Source organism: Trachypithecus francoisi, unplaced genomic scaffold (assembly GCF_009764315.1).
Source record: "Trachypithecus francoisi isolate TF-2019V2 unplaced genomic scaffold, Tfra_2.0 Lachesis_group10, whole genome shotgun sequence".
Taxonomy (NCBI): domain Eukaryota; kingdom Metazoa; phylum Chordata; class Mammalia; order Primates; family Cercopithecidae; genus Trachypithecus; species Trachypithecus francoisi.
In genome coordinates, this window is record NW_022681455.1 from 97,172,789 (window position 1) to 97,193,194 (window position 20,406).

The window sequence follows — 20,406 nt, forward strand, 5'->3', positions numbered from 1 at the left end:
GGGTGGGGACATAGAGCCAAACCTTATCAAGGGCTATCTATGAATTAGGAGGCAGGCCCTCAGCAGACACTGAATCTGAGGGTGCTTTAATCTAGGGCTTCCCAGCTTCTAGAACTGTGAGAAATAAATTTCTGTTGTGTGTAAGCCATCCATTCTATGGATGGGTCTGAGCCCACTTGTCCCTGCTCACCATCTTCCAGCCACACAGCCCTTCTTTCTAGTCTCCAAACACTAAGCTGGCTTTCCCTGGAGACTTCACTCTTGTTCCCTCTGCTTGGAATTCTTTGAAGCCGGAACTTTGCAAGCCCCATCCTTTCTCATCCTTCTTTATTCAGCTCAAGATGTCACCACCTCAGAAAGGCCTCCCTTCAACATCCAAGCATTCTCTCTCCCATCACCCTGTTTTTTCTTCATAGCTCTTCTTGCGAACTGCAGTCACTTATTATATTTTGTTTCCCCTGCCAGCCTGGGAACTCAGTGAGGGCAGCGATCTTGTCTGTTGTGGTCGCCACTGTGTTCCCAACTCCTAGACTAGGGCTTGGCCCTTGGATGGCGCTCAAGGAGTAAGAAATTCCTTTAACTTAGGGAATTCTGGAATCGCTTTCTCCCGGCAGAGCCGACTCTAACCAAGTGGGAAAGGTGAGGTCTGCGGCTGCCTGTGGCCCGGGGTGACGGTTTGGCCCAAGGCCCTGCCTTCGTCCCGCCCCCCCGGCCCCGCCCCCGGCCCCGCCCCTGTTCTTGTTCTGCCCCACGGGTCTCCATAAAGTTCCTTTGGCGGCGCGCCGCGCGAGGGTTTCTGGGAGCAGCCAGCCTTGGCCAATCAGGAAGCGGGGTAGAGCGGCGCGAGAAGCGGCGGCCGCGTCCTCAAGCCGGCACCTGAGCGGCGGAGACGGCTGTAGTACAAGGTAAGGGTGTGTCTGGTCGCGTTCTTCCGACCCTGGGCTTGTTCTTGAATCCAGGACCCCGTCACTGGGTGGAGCGCCGTACCCACGCTCGGAGCCCCGCCGCTCACACTTCCCGTTCTCCTCATGGCAGCCGGGCACGCCTGACGCCGGCGACACAACGCCTTGTCGAGCCGCCCCAGAGGCTTAGAGTCGGGCTGCACCCCTGGGGGTGCCTTTCATTCGCCCACTTTCTGAATGCAGAACCTAGGCTTCCCGACTCGCCCTTACCCACTGTGGCGGCCTCGCGCCACACCCCTGCCCTCATCTCCACCTAGTGCCCCGCGAGCCCACCCTTCCTAAGCCTGTGCCACAACACCTGCCTGCTTACCTTCCTGACCGTGCCCTGCCTACTCGCCTACCCCTCGTGGACATACCCTTTAGAGAGGCATTGCCCTGCGAGGGAAGGGGTCTTTGGGGCGAGGGCAACTTCTCCCAACCCTTGGCTTACCTTTTGTACATCCAAGAGGATGCTAGTGGTTGGAACCCAGGGGTGGCCCACCCTTCTCTGTGCTTACTCCATCCCGTCCTCTGCAAAGGCGAAGCCCAAGTTCACTGGCTTTCTTTTGGAAAAATTATGGGGCCGGCCCCATGGGCCCTTGGTGAAAGTGTGAAAGACCCGTTGACAGAGCCTCTGGTCTGGGTTTGCCCTTCTGATAGACGTGGGAAGGAGGTTTTATTTATTTAATCTTTGTTTTGACCGAGTTGTCTTTCAGCAAAAGTGAGGATCACCTTTTTGTATTCTCTCCGGGGGATGTGGGAGGGTATCCTCGGTCATCCTAGCTTTTCTTCTTTATTTTTTTTCTTTAAATCTTCCTTTGTGCATTTGTGTTTGCAATATTTTTATTTTCATTGATGGTGATCTCATAGCATTAAATACCTACATATTAGAGGCTAACAGATTCCATATTTATATCTCCATCGCTGGCCTCACCCCTGACCTTTATCCAGCCACCCACTTAATATCTCCACTGAGATGGATGATAGGCAACTCAAATTAAACATGCCAAGAGAGGGCTAGGAAGCTCCCCTTCATTACCCTCCCCAAACTGCTCCTGTTGCCTTTTTTTTCATCTGAATTATAGGAAAGACCCTGGCTAATAACCTTTGAGGCATTGTTGACTGCTCTCTTTCTTTTTCTTTTCTTTCTTTTTTTGGTTTTCTTTTGAGACAGTCTCCCTTGGTTGCTCAGGCTGTAGTGCAGTGGTGCGATCTCGTGTCATCGTGTCACTGCAACCTCTGCCTCCCAGGCTTAAGCGATTCTCCTGCCTCGGACTCCCAAGTAGCTGGGACTACAGGCGTATGCCACCTCGCCTGGCTAATTTTTGTATTTTTAGTAGAGACGGGATTTCACCATGTTGGCCAGGCTGGTCTCGAACTCCTGGCCTCAAGTGATCTGCCATTTCAGCCTCCCGCGAAAGTGTTGGAATTACAAGTGTGGGCCACCACACCCAGCCCTCTGTATTTAACGCCACAAATAGTACTTGCCAACCTGGGCCAAGTCACTACCTCTGGTTTGGATTATTGAAATGGTTTCCCATTTGGTCTTCCTGCTTCCGTCCTGGCCCCTATTTTTTGCACAGCAGCTAGAGGGATCTTTTTAAAACACAAGCTGTCAGATTGTATCATTCCTTTACTTAAAAAAAAAAAAAAATCCCTCCAATGGGTCCCCATCTCATTAATATGATAGACTAACCCCTTTACAGTGAGCTATAAGGCTTTACATAATCTGACCCACTGTTACTTTCCCAGTCTCATTTTCTGCTCCCTCCCCTTCCACACATTAGACATGCTTTGGCCTAGGGCCTTTGTGCTTGCCAGTTAGTATCCATGTAGTTTGCACTCACTTCTTCAGGGTCTTTACTAGGGAGGCACCTAGTGAGGCTTTCCCCATTTCCCACCTCCCTTCATTGCTTTAGTTGTTCTTAGCACTTACATTTTATGTATTTTTCTTGTGTATTGTTGTCTTCCCCCTGTAGAATGTGAGGGGATTTTTATCTGTTTTGTTCCCTGATGTGTTCCTAGCACCTAGGTCTGGCACACAGTAGGTGCTCAAAAAATATGAACTGGATGAATGTTGCTGGCACTCTTGCAGGCATGGGGATGCAGTGGTGAATGAGACAGGCCTGCCCTCATTGAACTGATATGCCTATGGAGGGTACCACTAGCAATAAAAGCACAGATAGGAAGTGTGATGTCAGGGCTGTTTCTTAAAGGAGGACAGGGATATTTGAATAGAGACCTGCTTCAAATGAATGAGCAAGTCATGGAACTATCTGAGAGCACTGCCAGTAGGGAGTAGAGCAAGTGCAAAGCCTCTGCAGTTTGAGCAGCTGGAGATGTAGTGAGTCCGAGGGTCTGAACCAGCTTCTTGATGGACTGACATAGAAAATAAGGTTAATGGATGTGCCAAGGAGAGGGACAGGTTGGAGCAAAGATCCGAAGGTGAGAGGGGCCACTCCTCATGAAAAAGTTTACTTAAAGAATGTGGAGTTAGAAGGAAGATCTTTCACAAGGTGTGTTCAGGGAACGGGTCACTTTAATTCAACAAACATGTATCTGGTAACTATTATGTGCCAGACTTAATGCTGAAGACTCAGAGTTGAGCATCTGTGGACCTTACCATATAGGAAATTTGCCACTAGAGAGGGAGACATATGTGTGATGAAATAATCACAACTACTGCACTAGGGAAGAACAGTATAGAAGATTCAGAATAGTGTGGGAGGAGTTTGGCAAAGGTGAGACTTTTCCAGCTGGCTGCAGCGTACATAGGAGTTCCCCATGTGACAAGATAGGGTTGGGGATGTGTTATAGAGAGTGTGTACCTAGCACGTACAGGAGTATGAAGGGAGGAAGCAGGCATCCCAAAGAATAGAGAATTACTAGGGTATAACTGGGGGAAGGCAGCAAGAGATGAGGGTAGTAAGGGTGGCAGTGTCTGTTCTGTGGAGAGCACCCTTTATAGCTCTGTCAAAACATGAGCATCTTATTCTGTAGGGGATGGAAGGTGTTCCTGATGGACTTAAGGCAGGAAAGCGTTTCAGAAAAACCTCCCTGACCATAGGGAGGCTGGTTGGAGGAACAAGAAGGCTTAGTCGGCATGCAAGTCAGAGAAGTGGCGAGAGATGAGGGTATGACTTTGCAAAAGGTTTGAGAAGTGGATCTTGAGATTGGTTGGGTGTTGAAGAGGTGAACGGGGACCCCGGGGTAACTCAAAGGTGGTTTCTGGCTTACTTGACTGCATGCTAATTGTTTAACCAAAAGAGACTGGGAACCCACGAGAAGGAAGCATTGGTGGTGGCAGTGGCTAAGGGGAGAGAAGTGATGAGTCTGATTTGGGACATGTGTAGTTTGAGGCACCCATGAGTCATCAAGGTGTAGGTATTAGGTGGACAGTTGGAAATACTGGCTTGGGAAAAGAGTTGGGCTGGACATAGAGATATGAGAATCCCCTTTGTTTTGGTAGGTTAGCGTCCTCCTAGCTCACTTATTTGCTTTATATTAATGTCTATTAATACCTACATCTCTTCTCCCCTAAATAACATAAAGTTTGAAATATTTTGTAGCTTTATACTTTTTTATGGCTTCAACAGTGTCCTCAAACAGCTAGATCCCCCATACACATTGCTAACTGCCAGAAGAACCTTCCTCAAACCTTGCCAGAAATTCCTACATTGATCTGTAAGGTACACCAAAGTTATAGTCTTCTCTTCCTTCATTCATTTAACACATATTTATTGAACATTAGGTGCTGTTGTTCAGTGCACGAGGAATGGGGCTGTGGACAGACCAGACCAGGTTCCCAGACTCAAGGAGCCTATTAGGAGACAGACAGTAAATGAACAAACAGGTAGACATGTGATGCCAGAAATTGATAATGTGCTACCAAGAAGATAAAACAGAAATGTGGTAGAGTGGACAGTGGGACTGCTTTAACTGGGGTGTGCTGAGAGGCTTCTTTAAAAAGGAAACCTTTGAGCAGAGATTTGAAGGAAGTAAGGGGGTGAGCCAGGTAGCCATTTTGGAGGAGAATATTCCTGCAGATACGGAGGAAATAGTGACTGTGAAAGCCCTAGTCAGCAGTGTATTTAGCGTATTTGAAGAAGAGCGGAAGGTCGTAGGACCAAAGCGCATAATCCTGGGGAAGAGTGGTAACAGAAGAGTTGGGTCAGAAGGCAGTCATGTAGGCCTCGTAGCACAGGGTAAGGACTTTGGATCTCAGTCTGTGAGTGTTGGGGGCTATTGAAGGTTTGAGCCCCTTCAAAGGCTCCCAGTGTGGTGTGGAGAACAGACTGGGAAGTGGGAGGGGACAAAGAACAGGGAGACAGGAGGCTACTGTATCACCTAGATGTGACACATGAGAGTGGCTTGCATCAGGATGATAGTGGTAGAAGAGACAAAAAGTGGGTCTGACTCATGTATATATGAATAAATGTAGTGTAGAAATGAATTGCTTATGTAGGGTATAAGAAGAGAAAGGACAATGTCAAGGTTTTAGGCCTGAGCAACTTCTAGCGTGAAGATACCATTTACTGAAATGAGGATGATGGAGAAGTTCCAAGTCCCTGTTAGATGCTAGAACACGGCCTTCTCCTTCTGACCCCTCCCACTCCATGCACCTTACTCTCTGTGCCCATCTCTGTCTTTGTGACATGGCTGTTGCCCCTGCTGAAAAACTCATGTACCAGTCAGCTCCTTTGGACACGAGAGGTCTGCTGTGAGGATGACATTAGGTTATACAAATAAAGCCCATAGTGGGGACTCATACACAAACAGCGCTCAGGAGATGATGTTGGGCAAACAAATGAATGGAGTAAAAGGAATTTAGATGAGGGAAAATTTCTGTAGGTAATGTGTATTGAGGAAGACCATTTGGTAGGTAGGACTTGAGTTGGTGGTAATAATGATAGCTAATGTTTATTGAGTGGTTACTATGTGACAGGTGAAGGAGATACAGTTATTTTTCCATTTCACAAATGAGGTCCAGAGAGAGTAATTAATTTGGGCAGAGTCATCTAGCTAAAGAGTGAAGGAGCTGGCTGGAGCTCAGGGCTGCTGTGGAAGGTTGGGTAGGTGTTTCTTTTTGGGAAAAATGGCACAGGGCAGGACATGTACAAGGATGGTCAGGGACGAAGTAAATCAGGTGACTGGTACACAAGGTTTATTCTGGGAGGTAGAAAGTTAAAAGCAGTATCTCACCTGGATCCCTGTGCGTGGGAGCCAGTGAGGTTTTTTTGAGCAGGGGCAACAGCCATGTCAGAAAGAGAGATGGGGTTGGGCGCAGTGGCTCACGCTTGTATTCCTAGCACTTTGGAAGGCCAAGGCGAGCAGGTCACTTGAGGTCAGGAGTTCGAGACCAGCCTGCCCAACATGGTGAAACCCCATCTCTACTAAAAATACAGAAGTTAGCTGAGCGTGGCGGTGCGTGCCTATAGTCCCAGTTACTTGGGAGGCTGAGGCAGGAGAATCGCTTGAACCTGGTAGGTGGAGGTTGCAGTGAGCCGAGATCTCACCATTGCACTCCAGCCTGGGGGACAAGAGTGAAACTCCATCTCAAAAAAAAAAAAAAAAAAAAGGAAGATAGAGTAGGGTACATGGAGTGGGGGGCAGGGCTAGGAGGAAGGCCATGTTCTAGCATCTAAGAAGGACTTGGACTTAAGGGAATGAAAGTCTGGCCTTGGGTGATAGTGATGGGGGTGAAAGCAACAGTTAGAGGATGTTGCAAAAATATGATTACCACATGCCATTTAAATCTGTTTAGGAGCTGGGCGCAGTGGCTCACACCTGTAATCCTAGCGCTTTGGAGACTGAGGCAGCGCATCACCTCAGGTCAGAAGTTCAAGACCAGCCTAGCTAACATGGTGAAACCCCATCTCTACTAAAAATAGAAAAATTAGCCCAGCGTGGTGGCGCGTGCCTGTAATCCCAGCTACTCGGGAGACTGAGTCAGTAGGAGAATTGCTTGGACCCCAGAGGTGGAGGTTGCAGTGAACCGAGATCACGCCATTGTACTCCAGCCTGGGCAACCAAGCAAGACTCCATCTCAAAAATCAATCAATCAATCAATCAATCTGTTTCGGTAATGAGAGTTTGGAGAGAGAGGAATCTCATGTTATCTGAGTCTATAGTATTTCATTTCCTGAGCTTTAGTTAGAGAGTAGCAATAGTTTGGATAATGAGGAATACCTACCTGCTTGCTGTGGAAAAATGTACCTACATGTGTTTGGTTTCTGAGTCTGAGAGTGGAGGGACACCTGTAAGTAAACAATCTGAGGGCACACAGAGACACAAAGGAGAAGGGACAGAAGCCAGGGGCAAAGGTGGAGGAGGAGTTGGGGGTGGATAACTGCATTTGGAGACATGGTGGGTGTGACAGTTATGTGCTTGAGAGGAGATGCACCAGTGGTGCCTGGAAACTCACGGTTGGAGTTTGAGTGCATGGGGGCAGGTGTGGATTTGACAGTCATTGCCATTGAGGCTTCAGGGGCAGTGGTGAGACACACCCTCTGAAGTAGGGAATTTAGAGTAATATTAAAATTAACAAGTTATTAAAAATTATGTGAGATCACATATACTCATGGAAAAGAATTTGCACTGACAAGGGAATCAAATGAAAAGTAGAAAAGTCTCCCAACTCTCACCTTCGTAATGCTAGATTGTTTCTTGCTAAGTTAGGGCTTTGTTTCTTGCTATTCCTTCTAAAAAACTGTGACTCAACCTTAAGTATACTGCTCAGGGAATTTTTACACATTTATTCACTCTTGTGACCACTGTCCATATTGAGCTACAGAGCATTTCTGGTACCTTGGTCAGCTCAGACCACCATAACAAAATACCAAAATACCTGTTGTTCTAGCTTAAACAGAAATTTATTTTCTCACAGTTTTGGAGGCTGGAAGTCCGAGATCAGGATGCCAGCATAGTTAGGTTCTAGTGAGGGCCCTCTTCCTAGCTGCTCACTGTGTAGTCACGGGCTTTCTTTGATGTGTATGTGTGGGGAGAGGTAGGTGGAGGAAAGAAAGCTTTCTGGTGTGTCTAAGGGCACTTATCCCATCCTGAAGATCCCACCCACGTCACCTCATCCAAGTCTAATTACTTCCCAAAGACCCCATCTCCAAATACCATCACATTGTGGGCTAGGGCTTCGACATAGGAATTCTGAGAGAACACAATTCAGTCCTTACTACCCAAAAAGCTCTGCTGTGCTTTCTCCCAATCAGCACTCCCCCAGGGATAACCAGTATTCTCATCTCTAGCGCCATAGATTAGTTTTTCTTGTTTTTAAGATCCATATAAATGGAGTCATACAGTGCTTTTTTTTTTTTTTCTTTTTGTATCTGGCTTCTTCAGCTCACTGTGATGTCTGTGAAATTCATCCATGTTCTGTATAGTCTGTAGTTTGATCTTTTCCATTGCTGTGTGTTTACCAAGGTATGAATATACTGCCATAAAAAGCCCAAGTGGGATAATTCTGTACATGCAGTGGTTTTAAAATTATTATGGGAGGAACCCAGACTTTTGTTAGAATCTACACACCTTCTGCCTCCCAAGATGTGACAACCAAAAATGTCTCTGGCTATTGCTGACTGTCCCCTGTGGGGCAGAGTTGAGTAGCATTGGTTTAGAGAGAAGAGCAAGAGCCAAAGCCAAAGGCCTTTGGGGGCTGACTTGGCGATCTGCCCGTTTATGCTAGTTGTAAGACAGCTGATATCATTCCTAAGGTTCTCTGTACGGATACTTTCCATCACCACTAAAATGCGGCTGTTTCCCAGGAAGCATCAAGTAAGTTTATTAAAACATCTCACATTTGTAAATTCTTTAAGGTGAGCAGGCCCTTAGATACCACCTGAGCAACCCCCTCATCCAGAGAGGATCCAGCCCCAGGGTCAGAGGGCTGGTGTGGGATGGAGCCAAGCTGTAGTCCACAGCACTTTCTTCCCAGCTGGGCCTTCTGCAGGACTGGACAGCCAAAAGTTTAATAAAGTTACTTATGTGGATACTTTATTTTTCTTTGTGATGCCAGGTTATTACTTCTCTTTGCTCATTGAAGAGGAAATGATACAAGTGATATTTTATGTATCAGGAAAGCTGATACTATGCTTTCCTTATTGCAAATATTGAGTCATTGAGGGCAGTACTGCTACTAAATCACCCCAGTCTTTCTCTTCTGTCTAGGTTAATTTATTTTAGGTCTTTGTTTTCTCCAGAACTCTACCTTCTGAATAATGATAAGGTTTAACTCTTTTACTTAGTCTCACAGGGCTATAAAGAACTTTCCAACAACAATTTTTTTTATCCTCTCCTCTCTCTTCCAGAGGTGTCTGAAACTGATGTCAAGATGTAATTTTTAGGGGGTTGTTGTAATTGACAGCTGACAGATAATAGTAAAAAGTGGAATGATATTGTCATCTAGCTAGTTTATGTATTCAGAAGATAGGAGAACAGAATCAATATTAAACTTTCGATACCTTGAGTGAGGTTTTTGTCATCAATCTTGGATGAGAAAAGAATCAAAGAATCAGAATCATTCACAAGAATATGGAACACCATTCTTGTGTTTTACTCCTGTCATAGTGCGATTAATAAGGTTTGAGGGCAAAGTTTCTGCTTAAAATTAAATGCTAAATTTCTTTTGAATCACACCTTCATTATGGAAGTCTGGATTTATAATAAAAAGCATATTTGATAGTGGGCAGTACAACATACATTTCAACATTTTAATTGTCTTCCAGAAGTTCTTACTTAATGATACAAAGTTGTGATTAAATAAGTTATAATTTGGGATTAAATATTTACTAAAAGATTTTTTGAAGCAGAGATGTTTATAATTAAATGATAAAATGTTGCCAAATTGGCAACTTTGGAAAAAAGCTAAAATAGCATTTTACAATGATATAAATCAGCAGAGTTTATAAGATACTTTTATGTATCAACAGCTCCTTGAAGTAGGTAGAAATTATCATTTTTGATTGATGAGGAAACTGAGACAGAGAAATTGGGGTTTTATCTCAGAGGGAGATCAGTTTATCTGCTAGTAAATGAACAGTCTGCATTGGAACCAGGTGTTTGGGTTCACAGTGTAATCTTCTCACCCATTCTGTCTAAAATATGTTTTTTTCCCATTTCTTTTACGGTTATTAAAAACAGTACTGTTTACTGTTATTTAAAATTTTTTAAATCAAAAATATTTAAAATAATCAAAAAAGAAGAACATTGTCAGTTGTACATTTGGAAGAAAGGATATAAATAGCAACATCTGTTACTTTCTCTGATGTATATAAAATCTCCCCCTTTGACAACATAAAAAAAAATAACAGCGCTAACAACTGTCTTTTTTCGGTTGCATGATCTTTGAAGTTGAAAGAGACAATATGTGGGTATGTTACTACATACATTTTACTAAATTAGAATTCCTCAGTCAGTATTGTTTGATTATACTGAAATTCTGCAGGAGAATAGCTGGTGTCATCTCCCCATGCAAGTCAGTGATTGGAGAGAGATTTCTTTAACATGGAAGAAAAGACAGATGGCTTTGTCTTTATTCTTTCATCTTTTTCTCAGCCCTTTGTATTTCTTGGATAAATGTGCTGTTTGGATTGTGGGTGATAAGGAAAAGGGAAAATTCACATGGGTTTAATATGTTGCATTATACTTACAAAGAGCAGTGGATTCCCTTTAGCATCCTGTGCATTAGGTCAATGGGACAGGCATCGTCATTTACAAAACAGATTTCTTCCCCAAATATGCTTTCCAAATGAACAGTTTAAAGAGGAAACGAGATGGCAACACACCTATTGTGTCACTCATTTTATCTTTTTAACAATGTTTTCATACTGGGGCCTAGTTAGGGTAGCTTACTTATCAAGTCTAGCTTCAATACCTTAGGCCCAAGGGTTGGCAAACTATGGCCTATGTGCCAAATAAACTAAGAAGGATTTTTACATCTTTGGATCCTTGGGAGGAAAAATATCCAGAGAAAAATATTTTATAACCATGTGAAAATTATATGAAACTCAAATTTAAGTGTTCATGATTAATGTTTTATTAAAGTACAGCCATGCCTGTTGGTTTACATATTATCTGTGCCTGCTTTCAAGCTACAACAGCACAGTTGAGTAGTTACTACAGAGCCTGGCCCACAAAGCCCAAACTATTCACTACCTGTCCTTTTACAGAAGAAGTTTGCTCACTCTTGCCCTAGGAGACTAGAAACTGGGCAAACGTTTGGCAGATATGTCTAGGATGGATGGCTCTGAGGCTCTTTTATAGCTTCCTTTGTTTCATTTTCTGTTTCCCTTTTTCAGCTTTGGTGCTTTATTTTTCTGGAATATATCCTGGGAGTAACATAGGCTTAAGTCTAGAGAACTAGTGAGTAATAGCTATTTCTGGGATGACGCAATGATTCCCCAGCTTGAGAGTCCATAAGACCTGAGTAAAGGAAGAGAGGTATTCTACTTGTGGCTGGTGCTTTAAAAATAAACAGGCCGGGCGCGGTGGCTCAAGCCTGTAATCCCAGCACTTTGGGAGGCCGAGATGGGCGGATCACGAGGTCAGGAGATCGAGACTATCCTGACTAACACTGTGAAACCCCGTCTCTACTAAAAAATACAAAAAACTAGCCGGGCGAGGTGGCAGGCGCCTGTAGTCCCAGCTACTCCGGAGGCTGAGCCAGGAGAATGGCGTGAACCCGGGAGGCGGAGCTTGCAGTGAGCTGAGATCCGGCCACTGCACTCCAGCCCAGGTGACAGAGCGAGACTCCGTCTCAAAAAAAATAAATAAAAAAAAAGAAACCAACGAACTAATAATATCAGAAAACAGATATGTGAGATTTTAATATAATAAGCATGAATACTATAACAGACAAAGATTCAGACCATCTACAAAATCCCGAAGGGGCCACTCTTAGAGAATACTGATTTACAATGGTTTAGAAGTGTTTAGCTGTTTGAATATTTAAGTGTCTACTCTTCTCTGGCTCAATTAAATATTTGACATAGTTAATATATTTGGAATGTGGAAATGATTTTATTTTTCGTAAAACTCACATGTTAATAGTAAATGAACTGAAATTATTTTGTGCATTTTTGCTCTGCCTTTATATTTAGTTCATTTCACCTTATATGCAGTTTGGGAATTTTTTCCACCTCATTTATGAATGTTGATATGCCCTAAAGGGACATGTGTTTTAGACACTAAATGATAGGTGAACGCAGACCAGCATAAGGAAGTAGAAGTTTGGCCAGCCCTTGGTTTAGCTCTAGGTAGAAGCTCTCTCTTTCAAACTGTGGCTTTTACTTTTTTCATTTAGTTCATTTGCTCAGCATCCTCTAGGTGTGGTGAAGAGATCTACATTATGGGACCTTTCCACTGAGAACATTCCTTATTTTTAGCATAGTGGGGTATCCTACTGTAGCTTCAGAAAAAAGGCGGGTCATTGTCCTTTGCTTGGTGGCAGCAGTCAGGGCGGGGAGCTTTTTATTGAAGTGTGATACACAAATCATGAGTCTAGATTGACTAATTTTCTGAAAAGTGAGCACACTGTCAACCAATGGTTAGATCAAAAAACTGAAAATTGCGAGCCCCCTTGAAGCCGTCCTCATCCTTCCCCTTCTGTCCTTCCCCCGACAAGTGTAACCAATCTTGCCTTCTAACAGCAGTGATAAGTTTGCCATTCAGTTTAAGGTTCTCAGTTGCCCAGGTTGTTGAGGAGTTTCTATGGAGGCTCGGTAGCACTTCTGCCAAGTTCTACTTACAGGGAGAGTAATTTGTTGCCCAAGGCCCTGATACTTTGCGATGCTCTCTGAAGTGCCTGCCAGTGTTGCCTTGCCAAAGGATTCCCAACCACGCCCAGGAGCTTAGTCACTGCTGTCGTAAAGGAGCCCTAGTGCTGTTCCGCTGTCCCTGCTGGCCTTTTCCTGTGCAGCCCCACTTGTGCTGCATTGATTGCTCCGGGTCCTGCTTCCATAGTTTCTTAGTGTTGCTTCTTCCTCTGCCTCTCCTCCATAGTTCCCCAAGGATGCAGCTGGTGTCCAGGCTGCATGGCCAGATTTTCCCAACGCAAGGCTTGGACTTCAGTTTTTTCCCCCATAGATCGTTTTAATTGTCTCTACTGGACAAAGCTTACTGAGGTTATTTTCATGATTAGTTTTTAGTCTCTTGGTCAAGGTTGATTTAGTGGTTTAATCTCTATATTTTGTGGCTAAATTGATATTTTGTGGTGGGGATAAAAATTGTCCTAAATTTATGAAATTAGGCATAAATTGAAGCATTTTAGTGCAGTGGGATGATGAATACATCAAAGTATAGATTTAGTTGCACAATGAGGGTAGCAAAAAATGTATAAATTTGGAAACTTTAATTAAACTTTCTTGTATAATTAATTTCTACTGGTTGAATAATAATGCAGGACAGATCCAGTTTTTCCCAAAAGTAGTATTTCATACATACCTCTCTTTTCTGCTGTGCAGACGTAGAACAAGCTTATTTTCTCTTTACTCCTACCCTGAAGTTTTGTAGCAAAATTCTTTCTATATGTGTCTGTTTCTTTTGGTTTCTAATTCTGTTCACCTGGTTTTTGGTCTTGATATTTAGAGGGAAAGCACTAGTCTGGACCAAGTGTGATATGAATTCATGCCATTTAGACTGTCACTGCCTTATGCTGTGCTGCCTCAAAAATGTTAAGTATCATTTGGTAGTCTGATACCAACTGGAAGGGAATGTTTTTGTTCAGGTCTCTGCTTGCTAGTGGGTGCCCGTTTGGCAAGGGGGTGCAGGAAGTCTTTGAGAAGGACAGACTCTCACCAACGGAAGAAAAAACCCCTCCTATTTATTCAAAATATGAGTACCTACTATGTGTCAGGCACTTCTACTGTTGTAGAAGCTTGGGGTACGTCAGTGAACAAAACACTGTGCTTGTGCAGCTTATATTCTCGCAGAGGTGACAGACAGTAAAGGAGATGGGGGATTGCTGGGGTGGCTTGTACTTTTAAATAGCTTTCTAGGGCCGAGCGCGGTGGCTCATGCCTGTAATCCCAGCACTTTGGGAGGCTGAGGCGGGCGGATCACAAGGTCAGGAGATCGAGACCATCCTGGCGAACATGGTGAAACCCCGTTTCTACTAAAAATACAAAAATTTAGCCGGGCGTGGTGGCAGACTACAGGGTCGCAGCTATTCGAAAGGCTGAGGCAGGAGAATGGTGTGAACCCGGGAGGCAGAGGTTGCGGTGAGCCGAGATCGCGCCACTGCACTCCAGCCTGGGTGACAGAACCAGACTTTGTCTCAAAAAAAAAAAAAAAAGCTTTCTAGGTTGGCCTCAAAGGCAGGGTGATAGGTGAACTGAAACAGATAGGGAGTCAACCTTGAGTGTTTCTGGGGGAGGAACATTCCAGTAGAGGAAACACGGAGTGCAAAGGCTGTAAGGCAGGAATGTGCCTGATCCGTTGAGGACCAGTAAAGAGGCCCCAGAGTGGCTGGCACCCATGAAAGGAGTGGAGATAGGGCTGGAGATGAGTCTGAGTGATGAGGGGAGGTGGGGCCCCTTTTGTAGGGTTTCTTTCTGTACAAGAGGTTTAAGCAGGAGGCATGTGATCTGACTGTAAAAGGATCAGTGGTTGCTGGGTTGCTATAGACAGACTGTGGGAGGCAAGGGCTGAAGCTGGGAGGTTTGGGAGGGAGACTGCTGAGAGAGTCTAGGGAGGCAGCTTGGATGTGGGGAGGTGGCTAGGTAGAGATGGCGAGGACAGGCAGATTCTGGATGTATTTTGAAGGTAGATTTGAAGGGCTTTGTTGGTTGATTGGATGTAGGATATGAGTTATGGGCCATCATGGGTTGGTCCAAACAACTGAATAATGAAGTCTTCACACACTGAGAAGGCCAAGGGGCAGGTTTTGTGGATGAAAAGTTAGAGCCCAGTTTTGGGATATAACGTTTAGGATGTTGTTCAGAGATTCAACCTTTATTTTACCATTGTCAAAACCATTATATATAATTAACTTTAAAAAATCTTTATTAGACCATGTTAAAGTAAATGACTGATTTTGTATTAATTACTTATACCAGATTCATTGCTCAAAATCTTTGGGGTGGGCTGGTCATTTGAGAAGCTGAGCATTTCCTTTGTCTGACATAGGAATAAAATATTAGATGTATTTCTTTCTTCCTTTATCTTTCTTTGTCTTCTTTTTTTAATCATGGAAAAGTTTTGTTTCGTTCGGTTCTTTATTTAGGGATTTCCAAAGTTTTCCTCATGAAAGAAAAAAGTGTTTTCTTTTCCTTGACTCTGTTAGAAAAATTATTTTTATCTTACAGTAAAAATAATGGGCGGGGGGGTGGGGGTGGAGTGGGGATCCGGAGAAGGGAATGCTTTGCTTTTCTTTTCCCTTTCTGGTGAATGACCATGGTTTTGTGTAATTAGTAGAATGTCATTGGCCTTGAACATTCCTGAGAAAACACATTTCTCTGTCAGGGCGGAGTAGTTGTTTAAAAATGCCCCTCTCCTCAAAATTCTTGTGTTTCTTCCTCTCTCCCTGAGGATACCTTCCTAATTCTCCCATCCCCATTTTCTCACAAAAAAAGATTGCAAATTACAGCCTGATTATATTGGGTCAAAAAAATTACAATGTTTGTTTAGAAACTTGAGGTTAAGAGTTATTTTGTACGTTAATTTTTGTTGAAGATTAAAGTCAGCTTGGAACTTCATAAAGAATACCGAAGTGGCTTTATGTTTACTCCAGCTGAGCTATTTTTGTTTTACCCTTGTTCCCTTGCCTTTAAAGTTAATGTCCTTTAATGCTCATTTTTAAAAGTTCTTAATGGATTTATGGCAGTAACAGTGTCCTTTTGACAATTAACCTGTGCTTCATAGCTGACATATAATTATTTGCCAACATGACAAAACCCGTCTCTACTAAAAATACAAAAAAGCTGGTAGTGTCACCCCAGTTGGGTGTGGTGGTGCACACTGCAATCCCAGCTACTTGGGAGGCTGAGGCATGAGAATTGCTTGAATCTGGGAGGCAGAGTTTGCCATGAGTCAAGATTGCGCTATTGCACTACAGGCTGGCTGACAGAGCGAGACTCTGTCTCCCAAAAAAAGGAAAAAAGTATAACAAGAGCTATTGTACAAGTAATTTTTTTAACAGAAAATTTTCTTATTAACCTTTTAGCAATGTAATTTTTTTTTTTTTTTTCCAAGACAGTCTCACTCTATTGCCCAGGCTGGAATGCAGTGGCGTGATCTCGGCTTACTGCAACCTTCCGCCCGCCACCCCCCACCCCCGGAAGTGATTCTCCTGCCTCAGCTTCCCAAGTAGCTGGGATTATAGGTGTGTGCCACCACACCCAGCTAATTTTTGTATTTTTAGTAGAGATGGGGGTTTCGCCATGTTGGCCAGGCTGGTCTCTAACTCCTGACCTCAGGCAGTCTACCCGCCTAGGCCTCCCAGAGTGCTGGGATTATAGGTGTGGGCCACCGTGCCCAGCCAATTTTCTTACCATGGTGCTACTTTTTTTTTTTTTTTTTTTTTTTTTAAAGACAGGCATAGGAAATCACAAGGATATTCATTGGGGAACATGGTGCTACTTTTTATCTTCTGTTGATTTAATTAGTGGTAGGAGTTAAAAACATTCTCTTGGTCAAGAACCTTGTATAAGAATAGTGCATTATATATTCTGTACTATTGGCGTTTCTCAAAGTAGCAGGTACAGAAACAAATCTAATGTCCTGAGTGTCGCATATAACAAGCAGGCACAGATCTGTGCTCTCAGTAACCTTGTAAGATAAAGAATGTATAATTGGAGACCTGGACTTGAGTATAAAAAAAAAAAGAAAAAAAAAGAATTTATTCTATGTTAATGAAGGAGCAGGTGTATTAGAATAACAGTAGGGGAGAGAGGGAGAGTTAGTGGTGGTTACTCCGAAGATTGCCTGTTTTCCTGGTCTTGGTTCAACCAAATCACAGTAGAGAGTATTCTCGGCATGTAACTCAGCCTCTGTGGACTGGAATTTGTTCTTTCTACTCAGGAGCCTCACAGGGTGGTTGTGAGAATCATTTGAGATAAGGTCTTACAAATTGCCTGGTGCTTTTGGGGTGGTAGTGTTTTTCTAAGATGGGTGAAGAATAAGAGGTATCAGGTGACTGTTCTTTAAGCCTCCTGGAGGTTGCCACAGTGGTTTCCATTTCCTTATCTGCTTTGAGTCTGTGGAAGGAGGCAGGAATTCTGGTCCGTGACTTGATATCCATGCATTTGTTCTGATGGCAGAAATCAGTCTTCGGGCTGTCAATATGCACAGAAATGATCTGTTTTTTCACAGCCTGACTCATTTTCTCTGTCAGGCCTGTTCTTGGGCTATGTTCAGGAACAAATCCTGCTTGTTGATGAGCTGTGTCCTCGTCTGTTTACAAAAAGTTCTGCTGTTTTGTTAAGCTTGTAACAGATTCAGGCAGTGTTTGAAACCTGTCTTTCCCTTGATTTAGATCTTTTCATTTTTTCTCCCATCTAGGATCTGCATCTCCAATGGATACTGAGGGGTTTGGTGAGCTCCTTCAGCAAGCTGAACAGCTTGCTGCTGAGACTGAGGGCATCTCAGAGCTTCCCCATGTGGAGCGGAATTTACAGGAGATCCAGCAGGCGGGCGAGCGCCTGCGTTCCCGTACCCTCACACGCACGTCCCAGGAGACGGCAGATGTCAAGGCGTGAGTACTGGTAGGGAGGCCCCTTTACTACTGGGTGGCTTGGGGGCAGGATCTGTTTCTTCTTTCCTGCCTTGAATTCAGATCCAATCTGTGAATGACAGCCACTAGCCAGATTCTTGGGAACTCAGAAAGGTTTTATAAAAGGACAGCAGCCTTGGTTTGTTTCCCTGCTTCTCAGGTTTTCTAGCCTGTCTGATATCACAGGGAGAGATGATCACAAGGTGGGAGGGGGTAAAAGAGTTCTGTCATGCTGAATCTGGTCACAGTAGTTCCTGCTTGGGGTCAATGACCATTGGGTCATAAATGGCTCCTGTTATGTTAATACATATGGGCCCCACAGATAAGTTACCTTCAAAGCCAGAGAGCACTCAGTGATGAGGACAGGTTTTAAGAGCATTTGGAAGAAATTGATGAGCAGTTAGTGATGTGAAACCATCCAAGTGAGGAGTGATTCTGTCTGCTTGTTGTCACTGACCCGGGAGGCTGCTTCTGAAAGGCCTTGGAAATACAGTGCCCCCAGCTGATTGTAGAACAGGAGAGTGAGTGAGCACCAAGAGAGTGCAGCTGGGGAAAAGTGCTGACTGACTGGGCTGGCAGCCACTGCTGCCACACAGCATCAGTTGGGCTGTTGATTCCACAAACATGTGTTTAGGATCCACGCTGTGCCAGGTCTGGACTATCTCTGGGGCGACAACCATGAATTAGACATGGTTCTTGCTCTCAAGGAACTTATAATGTGGGGAGTGGGGCAGAAAAAAACTATGCTGCTTTCCTTAAGAGATGTGATTTACTGATTATTTACTGTGTGTTACACGCTTGGCTAGACTTAAGATTTTGCTTAATTTTCACAACCATCATTAGGCTACGATCTCCACATTACAGTTGAGCAACAAAGGCTCAGAGAAGGCAAGTAACTTCCAGATCACACAGCTGGTAAAGTAAGGATTCATACCTAGTGAGATTGACTCCAGAGCCCATACTCCTCTGATCGTGATGGAAGGGCATGGGAGGATGGAGAGGGTGCTGCTACTTGTGACTTTGATGGGTCTGGAAAGACACTGAAATTCTGTGCAGGAAATATGGGAAATTGTCAGTCATCTCCTCAGTCTTCATTCCTTGAACTTGAGAAAGAACTAAGTGCTAGTGTTAACGTGGGACATTGTCTGCTCTAAGCATTTAACAGATGTCACGGGAGTAATATGTAGGAGTGGGCTACATTCTTGTTCTTGAGAGCTGAATGTTTTGGCTGCTCTGTCGAGTCAGTAAGGATGTTGTGGAAATTCTTCTGTAGGCCTCCCCAAAATGTTATTTTCTAAAATAACTAGTTGGTTTTGGTTCTGTTGGCATTGGTAAAGGCAAGTCAGAGGAACCCTGGCAGGGATTTTTCACCCTGCAGCCTTGCAGCTAAGTGCAGCCAACTGCTTCCCTACACTGCTTTCTCACAGCCCAACCAGCCTTTAGACACTTCTGCTAACTTGCCTTCCCTATAGGCTCCTTACCTGCTTCTCCTGGCTGCCTACGGTTACCCCCAGTCTTGAGCATGCAGGCTTTGTGCTGTATGCAAAAATGCTGCTGAAGCGAAAGGCCCATGATGCCAGCTGAGTTGCTATAGTTATAATTTAATTGCATCAGCTTTACAACCTATTAAGAGCAAAAAGGGAAAATGTTTTCTTGGTAACAATTATCGGTCATGCTCTTTTTCTTGTAAATTTCCATTCTTTTTCATCTCTTTCTACCTCAAATTCATTATTTTAGGGAGGAGGAAGTTGGAATGTTGAAAGAATGGGTATAGGGTGGGGCAGGTGCTTAAAAAGAAACCAAAGGGCTGATGACTGTATTTTTCCATCTTCTTGATAGGCAGAGACATAAAGTGTGGTGTGAATATTTTAGTACATACAGTATGAGGGCAGAAGAGAAAACTGAGTAGGAAAAATTTTCTTATATGAAATAAGTTTTGAAAGAAAATTCTGTCTTTAAGATTTTAGATTATAGATTTAAGATTGAAATATTATGTGCCAAATTTATGTATTTGTCCAAATACATTGTGTTGAATATTCTGTTTTAGAGAATAGCTTTGGTAACTTTTTTTATGTGTGTGTTTGATCTTTTAAAATTGTTCAATTTTTTCACACATGAAGAGTATGCCTAACATATATAAAGATGTAAATCTGGGTTTGCAGCCCATGAGCTACATCCAGCCTTAAAGTTTTATTGGAACACAGCCAGGCTTATTTGTATTGTCTGTGCTGCTTTTGTGCTACAGTATGAGAGTTGAATAGTTTTAACAGAGATCATGACCCCTGCAAAGCCTGAAATGTTTACTATATGCTGTTTACAGAAAAAGTTTGCTGACTCTGGTATACATAATAAAATGAATGAATACTCATATGCACACTGATCAACTGAAACAGAATATTGAGCTTGGTGCCATGGCTCGTGCCTGTGACCCCAACACTTTGGGAGGCTGAGGGAGGTGAATTGCTTGAACTCAGGAGTTCAAGACCAGCCTGGACAACATGGCAAAACCCATCTACAGAAAATTAGCTGAGCATGGTGACACGCACCTGTAGTCCCAGCTACTCGAGAGGCTGATGGAGGAGGATTGCATGAGCCCAGGAGGTCAGAGGGTGCCCATCATCAATTGCATACCTCTCTTTTCTCATCAAATATGCTGCACTAGATTTTTCCATTCAAACTCTGAAATCAGACAACCTAGAGGTGTATAAAGGAAAAGCCAGTAGTCAGTCTTTCTCCCTAACTTTGTCA

At 43.7% G+C, this 20,406-nt stretch overlaps 1 protein-coding gene across 3 annotated transcripts in view; it reads left to right on the forward strand.

The window, feature by feature from the left end:
- The first annotated feature begins 761 nt into the window (after nucleotides 1–761).
- Nucleotides 762–20,406, forward strand: part of NUP93 (nucleoporin 93) — a 115,570-nt gene continuing 95,925 nt past the window's right edge. Inside the window, exons 1-2 of one of the 3 annotated variants that reach the window (XM_033218471.1) lie at nucleotides 762–905; nucleotides 17,448–17,640. In XM_033218471.1, coding sequence (XP_033074362.1) covers nucleotides 17,462–17,640 — 179 coding nt within the window. In that variant the 5' untranslated portion in view covers nucleotides 762–905; nucleotides 17,448–17,461. Of the gene's footprint in view, nucleotides 906–10,300; nucleotides 10,322–17,447; nucleotides 17,651–20,406 lie in introns of those variants that run through there. The other 2 variants (XM_033218472.1, XM_033218473.1) reach the window with 2 other exon arrangements.